The sequence below is a fragment of the Orycteropus afer genome, unplaced genomic scaffold (assembly GCF_000298275.1).
Source record: "Orycteropus afer afer isolate SDZICR_OR568_19922 unplaced genomic scaffold, OryAfe1.0 scaffold00037, whole genome shotgun sequence".
NCBI lineage: Eukaryota > Metazoa > Chordata > Mammalia > Tubulidentata > Orycteropodidae > Orycteropus > Orycteropus afer.
This window is the reverse complement of record NW_006921624.1, coordinates 2,293,532-2,302,725: the sequence shown is the minus strand read 5'-3', so window position 1 is coordinate 2,302,725 and position 9,194 is coordinate 2,293,532. Positions and strand designations below refer to the sequence as shown.

General features: G+C 39.4%; 1 protein-coding gene and 1 pseudogene across 1 annotated transcript in view; one reads left to right on the top strand and one right to left on the bottom strand.

Annotated features, from left to right (window-relative positions):
* Positions 1 to 198: 198 nt before the first annotated feature.
* On the bottom strand, positions 199 to 718 carry LOC103193505 (annotated as a pseudogene).
* Positions 719 to 4,889: 4,171 nt separating this feature from the next.
* Positions 4,890 to 9,194, top strand: part of LOC122149635 (olfactory receptor 1J4-like) — a 5,004-nt gene continuing 699 nt past the window's right edge. The window contains exon 1 of the mRNA XM_042780374.1: positions 4,890 to 5,777. Within this exon, the coding sequence (XP_042636308.1) occupies positions 4,890 to 5,777 (888 nt within the window). The remainder of the gene's footprint in view (positions 5,778 to 9,194) is intronic.

Below are 9,194 nucleotides of genomic sequence, written 5' to 3'. Positions count from 1 at the left end.
GTCAAACTCTTAAGCACTGTGCCACCAGGGGTCCTTGTAAAGGCCATAGAGAGCTAGAAATCTCTTGCCAGTGCATACATTTTTTTTTTTTTTTTGTAGACATGACTGTCCTAAATTGTTTATTAGGTATGAATTTTACAAAGATTACTTACACTGATAAATATTATTATTATTTATTATAAGTGGAGAGTGTTGCGCTTACTCCAAGCAGCCTGGTGAGAACCACAAATCACTAAGCTTGTGGACTGGTTTAGTGATCCACTCAGCATCAGGATTTCTTCGGAAACTTTTATGGAATGGATCAATGAGGATAACTTGAAAGAATTGGTATGTGGAATCTTCAGCACTCCAGTAAAAATCCAGAACTTTTAGGGTCTCATGGTAGGATTCAACCTGCTCCTCACCAACAGACTGAAGGCTTTGGTCAAACTGCAGCTGTTTAACACCATGATGGACAGGCTTGCCATAGTTTGCACCCTTCAGCACTGGGTATATGCAGCCACAATGACACATTCAAATCCAATAGATGGCATAACCTTGCTTGGCTTTGTATGCCAGTCTGTGCACCTTATCCAGCCTGGTGGGGTGGGGTGGAGGAGGTTGGCCCTGTGCAGTGCAGAGGCAGGTGGTACTGCCAGCAGCAGACCATCAGAAGAAAGTCCATCACGTTGGACTGCTTCTTCCTCCATAGTTCCTATATATACTTGTAAACACCCATCTTGGCTTACGTGATGGCTGTCACCAGATAGAAAGGTATTCTTATGTGTGCTTGCATTGGTATGTGTGTGCGTTTATTGCTTTTTAAATGTTCTTTGTAGCATCTATCAAGACTTTTCTCTTTGTGGCTGAGTAATATTCCATTGTACGTATGTAACATATTTTGCTTATTCATTCGTATGTTGATATGCACTGTTTCCACCTTTTGGCCACAACCTGGATGAAACTTGAAAACATTATACTGAGTGAAACAAGTAAGTCATAAATACTGTGTGATTGAACTTATAAGAAATTTCTAGGATAGGAAAATGTATAAAGAACAAAGTTTATTAGTGGTTACCAGAGGTGGAAAGGAGGGGAAAAGGGAAGTCATTGCTTAGGGGGCACTGAATTTCTGTCGAAGGTGATAAAAAAAAAAAAAATAGTGGTAATGGCTGCACATCACAATGAACATAATCAACCACAGAACTGTATGTGTGGAAAATGCTGAAATGAAAAATGTTTTATTTTATGTATATACATAGATAGATAGATAGATACACACACACACACACACACATACATATACATACCAAGAGCTCTGGTGGCATAGTGTCTAAGGCACTTGACTGCTAACCAGAAGGCTAGCAGTTCAAACCCACTAGCCACTCCTCAGAAGGAATATTGGGTAATCTACTTCCATAGTGATACAGCCTCAGAAACCCAAGGAGGGGTCACTATGAATCGGGACTGACTCGACGGCATTGAGTGTGGCTTTTGTTTATATATATATATACCACAATTTAAAAGCAGCTTATTTGTAAAATGGTACATCAACTGTGGAAAACAGTATGGCACTTCCTTAAAAAGTTGGAAATAGAAATACCATTGGATCCAGCAATCCCACTACTAGGAAAATATCCTAAAGAGGTGAGACCTGGGATATGAATAAATATAAGCATACTCATGTTAATTGCAGCACTCACTATTCACAATAGCAAAGAGATGGAAACAACCAACAGATGAATGAATAACCAAACCATGGTACATATACACAATAGAATATTATACAACATTAAAGAATAATGGAGAATCAGTGACTCATTGTGTAACGTGGATGAACTTGGAGGACATTATGCTGAGTGAAATAAGTCAATCACAGAAGGACAGATATTGTGTGAGTTCATTATTATAAAAAGTCAAGGAAAGGTTTACATAGGGAAGGAAATTTTAATTATTGGTTACCAGGGATAGATAGGGAAGGGAGGGAAAATTGCTGACTAGTTAAGAGACATGTGTTAATCTGGGTGAAAGGAAAGGCAATATAACAACAGTGTATGACCAGCACAATATCGCTAAGGAAGAGGAAGACACAGAGAGGCACCCATGAGGTATAGACAACAAGGGTAAATGCTATTACGTACACAATACTGCATTATCAATAATAACAAACACTAATATGTGGGTGGTAACCAAGCAAGAAGATCAGGTATAGGTAGGCAAACTGGAATATATCCATGACTATAAGGAAGGTTGGGCAATACTACTTCTGTAGTGATACTGCCTCGGAAACCCAAGGAGGGGTCGCTATGAGTCGGGTTTGACTCGACGGCACATAACAACAACAACAACAATACATAAGTTTAGCAGATGATAGTCCTACTTATGTATTTGTATATGTGTTATAAAAATGTCCATATACATTAAAGAGCTAACAAGGGATAATGTTAGGATAACTTCTTAGCCACAACCAAGTATCTTGAAGGAATAAATTGCTGGGCCTGCAGGCTCGAGACTATGGTCACAGGGTCCATCAATCTCAATTGGCACAACATAGGACACAAGAACATTGTTCTACGTATTACTTTGATGGGTAGTGACTAGGGTCTACAACAACTGGTTCCTCCTTGTCTGGCACAAAGGAAAGTGAAGAAAATCAAAGACATATAGAAACAATTAGTCCACAAGACTACAAAACCCTGAGACCAGAAGAACTAGATGCCCAGCTAGGTGCCCAACTATCAATGCCAACCACTTGAAAAGGGATCAACATTGGAGATCCTGGACAGTGCCTAAGGCATTTGACTGCTAACCAGAAGGCTGTTGGTTCAAACCCACCAGCCACTCCTCAGAAGGAAGATGGGACAATCTACTTCTGTAGAGATACTGCCTCAGAAACCCAAGGAGGGATCACTGTGAGTTGGATCCAACTTGATGACATTGAGTTTGGTTTGGGTTTTTTTTTTTTTGGATAGAGTGGGAGAAAAAAATGTGGAACAAAATTTAAAAATATGGAAAAGACCAGGATTGTTGGTTGGATAGAGACTAGTGAAACCCCATGACTGTCACCCTGAGTCACCCTTCACACCTGGAATTGGACTCACTCCCATGGCTCAGCTCTCAGTCAAACAATAGGCAGGTCTACAAGCTGACAACTACACCAGGGAGATGCTCTCCTTAAATGCTCAACCAAGGAAAATCAATAGGGCAGCATTCACACAGAGCGAGAGCTGAGCAGGCAGAATGGCTTAGGTAAGGACACAGGGAAGTGGTAACCACAGGGAGGAGGGAGCAGGAAAACTGTTACATTGTAGGTATTGTAATAAATGTCACAGAGCAAAATGTCACATGAATCTGCTTTGTAAAATTGTGCTCAAATTAGAAAAAAAAAGTTTTTGTGTGTGTTACGTGTGACAGCATTTGATTCTCAGTGTGTGTAATGAAGTGTGTGTGTGTGTGTGTATGCAGTTTGTGAAATGTCTGGGTGGCTGAGTGTGGTATTTGTGTTTTTTGAGTTGTGTGTGATAGTGTTACATTTAAGAATAGAAATTGGTGTGAAATCTTACAAGCCTCTACACTTTTCAGTTAGGATGAGTATAGGTCATAAATGGCTAAAAATCAGTACTTTGGGCTTGTTTGTTTCTGTGACACTGTGTGTGACTCTATGAGTGTGTTTTTGTGATATTACACTCACATTCTGATTCTCGTCACCTCAAATGACTATAGAACAGAGCAAGCTAAAAGTGTGCCATAGCTATATATGCGTGCACTTGGTCCTGTGAAACAGACTCACAGCCTGACTCTTCCTTTGTCTCAGCTTTAGACAGAAACAGGAAGCTTGAAGCACAATCCTCTTTATACTAAGTCAGTGGAAATTTACTCATGTCATTTGAAGGCTCCTGGAGTTCCCTGGGTCTTCATCGACCTACAACAATTCCCAGATTTCTACTTTTTTTTTTTAACTAGATTCTACTAAATTGACTAGATTCTGTTTTGGAACCTAGTAAAAGCACTGAATTTTGATATAACTTCTCAGTCCTAGAGCTTCTAGGCAAATTCTCACATTACTCACTCCTTATGTATGCTCTTAACACAGATGTTCTGAAGCAATAGAAACGGATGGGGAAAGAGAGAGACAAAGTCAAATACGAAGAAGGATATTTATTGGTAAATTTATTAAAATGTAGGAAAGTTGAGGGCTGTGGGTGTATTAATTCACAAGACCATAGGATAGGTCTGCACAGCTCCCCTGAATGTGGGAGAGACCATAGAGTATACAGATTTCAGGAAGCTACTTGATTTTGATTGACAACCTCCTCATATTTTTGTTATGAGGAGTATGATGTTGGTTACACACTCTACCAAAATAGTAAGAGTTAATGCTTTGAGCTCTTACTCTGTACAGGGCATGGTCTAAGCATATTAAATGTACTAGTTCATTTAATCCTTCCAAAAATGCTGTGTGTGTATGTGTGTAAGAGAGAGTAAGCATTTGGGATAATTTCATACAACTAATAAACTGTAAAGACAGAAAGCAGATGTAGGTACACAGCAGTCTGGTTGAAGAACCACCCTCTAAATCAGTAGATTTAGAGGCTGTTCACTAGAATGTGAGCTTCCAGAAGGAGGGAACTCTGTCTTATATACTACTCTTTCCTTGGTGGCTATCATAGTGTCTCTCACATGTTTGGAAAAAATGAATGAATTATCCCTGGTTTCCATGGAAGGGTCTGATGTCTTCCTACGACCATTCTGAATGAAGCACTAATATTTGAGTGAAATTCAGAGATTCATTTGAAGACTGACACAGCCACTTGGAGAAACTATGTGACTACACGGTAATGACTGTGCTCAGCATTTCTCAGTTCCTGACATTCGCCATCTCGTTCCATTCCCATATACAGAAGAGCAGCATGAGATGGCAGAACCGGAGCACTGTGTCTGAATTCCTCCTCCTGGGGCTCCCCGTCCGGCCGGAGCAGCAGGGCATGTTCTTCGCCCTGTTCCTGGGCATGTACTTGACCACGGTGCTGGGGAACCTGCTCATCATCCTGCTCATCAGGCTGGACCCTCGCCTCCACACCCCCATGTACTTCTTCCTCAGCCACTTGGCCTTCACTGACATTTCCTTTTCATCTGTCACCATCCCAAAGATGCTGATGAATATGCAAACTCAACACCCATCCATCTCTTATCCAGAGTGTATTTCACAGACGTATTTTTACATATTTTTTGGTTGTGTTGATAATCTCCTTCTTGCAGTGATGGCATATGACAGGTATGTGGCCATCTGTCACCCTCTACGCTACACCATCATCATGAGGAAGGAGCTGTGTGTCCTGCTGGTGGCTGGCTCTTGGATGCTCTCCTGTGGCAGTGCCCTCTTGCATACTCTACTTCTGGCCCAGCTGTCTTTCTGTGCTGACAACACCATCTCTCACTTTTTCTGTAGTCTCCCTATCTTACTCAAGCTTTCCTGTTCAAACACTTCTCTCAATGAGATGGTCATATACACTGCAGGGGCTGTGGTTGTCATCTGTCCATTCAGTGGCATCCTGGTCTCTTATGGCTCCATTGGAGCTTCTATCTTGAAGGTTCCTTCCACCAGAGGTATCGACAAAGCTTTGTCCACCTGTGGCTCCCACCTGTCTGTTGTGTCTCTATTTTATGGAACAATTGTGGCACTGTACTTCTCCCCCTCATCAAGCAACTCCAATGAGAAAGACATGATTGCCTCACTAATGTATACCATAGTGACCCCCATGTTGAACCCCTTCATCTATAGCCTAAGGAACAGAGACATGAAATTGGCTCTAGGGATATTTTTTCAAAAGCAATATCCTTTTCTCCAAGTGAAAGTCACCTGATGATGTTCTTACTTCATCCACTGACCCTGTCAGGGATGGCTTTTTGAAAAACTTTGTCTTGACCACCCTTGTCTATAGCACACTCCCAACTACCCTTTGAATGGGAAACTATGATTTTGTGCTTAATTCCTTTCACTTTAGTTATAGATGTTGCCATTTATTCTTCTACAACCCTACATATGACATTGCCAGCAGCACACAGTCATCTTTGTAATCTTTAAAACATTAATGTTCTTATTGGGTGTGTGATTGGTTGTTCTGAATAGGTCACTTAATTACCTTATCTTCCTGAGGAGATATGAAAGGCTTGCTAAGGTAACAAAACATATACCAATCATCTCTTTCAAAATGAAAACATGACACCAGGATTATGTCTCCTCTTTAAATAGAAAACCAGTTTTACTATCTGGATGTTTTAGGCTAAGATTAGAGGTATAAAGTGTGATTATATTTCAGACTAAGTTGTATCTTCTCACACCCTGAGTTTCTCACACCCGGGTAGTAAATGGTAAGGATACTCAAATGTGATATGACATAATCAAATGAATATTTGGGTCTTAAGTGGAGTCTGTTTAAGTATGTTTTGATTGCTAAAAACCCCACAACTCTTCAATAATAGGTAGTATGCTTTTAATGACAATGTACAGTTTCTATTGCTTAAAATAAATGAATAGCATTAAGTTCCTTAGTTTCTCTTTCTTATCACTTGTTTTCCAGAGCTACACACATTTGGTAAAGTTCCTAATATAAATTCCAGTAAAACTCAGAATGCTTTCCTTCTCAATGCAGTAGCTAGTTAACAAAGTTCTTTTGATGGTTTTCTTAAACTCTAATAAACTTGAATTTGATTGTACCTGTGACAAGAAATAGCAGGGTACAGATTAGTCAGTCCAATCACCAAAGTTCCCAACATAAGAAGAAAAATGTGTTTTGTAAGCTGGATTTTTGTGGTGACAACAACCTGTATCTACTCAATTAATTAATGCTATTCTAGGAAAATGAAAGTCTTCTCTCGCATCCAAATGACAGCTCCCACACATGATAGGGAAAACCTAAATGTATGCCTTTGAAATTCATGCACACAAAAATCTTTATTTCATGGCTACTATGTTCCAGGCAATTTTCTAGGTTCTAGGAATAAAAGTTAAAAAAAAAAAAAAAAAAGAAAGAAAAAAAGACACAAAGTCAGTCTCCATGGAGAGCTTACATTCCAGTACTCCTGATTTCCCTTATGCTTCTTTTCTCCCCATCAATTTTTAACCTTCGAACACACCATCAAGTTTATTTATTTGTTTCATTTGCTTTTATTTCTCTTTACTGGAATGTAAGCTCCACAAGGAGAAGAGTGTTTAGTAAATAAAGTAAATAAGTCAGTTCTAACTTTTGCTAATAGGTGAAAACTGCTATGAAGAAAGGAGCATCAGCAAGAGAGCAATAGTGCTGGGACTGGGGTTTGTAATTTTAAATTGCATGGTCCAGGTAGAGCTCATTGGAAGGGTGATACGTGAGCAAAGACTTGGATGAGGACAGGTAAGTGAGCCACGGGGATATGGGGAATAAATGGAAAGCAGAAATATTGTTTGCATTTAACTGGAAACCATTGGAAAATTGTAAAGAGGTGTAGGAATGTGAGCAATGGACAGGTATTTGGGCTGGTGGTTGAGATGATATTGGTAAAATATTATAATATACATAATATTATCAGAAACAATTGTATGATAACTCTGTTACTGATAAAGAAATCCTCTTTCAAGAAGTGAAATAACATACCTTAAATGCCAAGCTCTTCTTAATTAAAAAGGAAGAGGAAGCTTATCCTTGATAGAAGCAGAGATTTTTTTAAATAAATAAAAAGGAATAAAGAATGGTGACTCTAGCAGTTATTGGGGGTGTGGCCATAGGCTGCTTCCTTAACACTTCTGAACATTCATGAAAACACACACACACATAAAAATTCTTACATTATGCTTGGCATATAATAGAGAATATACTTAATACATGTCAAGTATATTAAGATTGATTTTGGGAAATACTCATGCAAATCAGGTCATGTAAATTCTAGTAAGTATCACCAATTCTATGGCACCTACCAATTTACCAACTCTCAGGTCTCAGGTCAAGTGCTCAGGCACCTCACTGGATACAAATATCCAGATCTGAGCCAATTGGATTCACTGGAAATAGGTACGGAGAAATAGAAAATAGTGGACATGGGTGAAATATAACTTATTTCAAATGAAATCAAATGCATCAAATTAAAGTCCTTCATGAAATTAACCACAGAGGCTAGATTCTGGGTCTATACACCTTCCTCAAGACAAGGAGAGCCCACGTCAGCTAACACAGCCTTTATAGTCACCTGATCTTTTCTAATGCCCACTTCACATTTCTGATATATTGGATGTCTAACAATGAAAGCAGGATTTATCTGGATACTTACACTGCATAACCATGCTAGTAATATTTCTTTGCCCCTACTATATGACGAACTCTATTGTAGTATCATAACTCACATTGAATCATCTAATTCTTCTTTAAACTCTATGTGCAGGCATTATTATTTCATAGAGGTAGAAAAGGGGGCTAGGAGAGAGTGAGTTGCTGAGATCAACTAGAAAGTGGTGGAGCCAGAACCTGCAAGACGTCTCACTGCAGATACACTACTCTGAATCAGTAATTGAAGAGGCTGCTCACTAGAATGTGAGCTCCCTGTGGGAGGGATTTTTTTGCTGTCTTGTTTTCTCCAGGAAAAAGCATGGTGTCTGACACATAGTTGAATAAGTAAATGAATTTCCCTTCATTTATATTGAAGGGATTTTGTTGGCCATTGGAGATTGGATGGTTCCTTGTGGCTCCATTGGATTAGGGTGGCATTCAAGTGACAGCAGTTGAGTGATATCCTAATGAATTCCTCAGTAGAGAGTAAATCACCCTACTGTGATTGCCATTATGAGTATTTATCATCTGGAACATTCTCAATATTGCTTCATTTCAAGCAGAGAGAAGAACAGCGTAGATGGGAGAACCAGATCGCCATGTCTGAATTCCTCATCCTGGGGCTATTATTCAGCTGAGGATGTTCTCTGCCCTGTTCCTGGGCATGTACCACACCACAGTGCTGGGGAGCTTGTTCATTTGTTCATCACCCTGCTCATCAGGCTGGGTTCTCACATCCACACTCCGATGTTCTTCATCTTCAATCACTTGGCTATCACTGAGTCTTCTTTTCATCTGTCATTGGACCAAAGATGCTGATAAACATGCATACTTAAGATCAATCTATCTCTTATGCAGGATGTGTAGCACAGATTATATATATATATATATATATATATATATATATATATATAT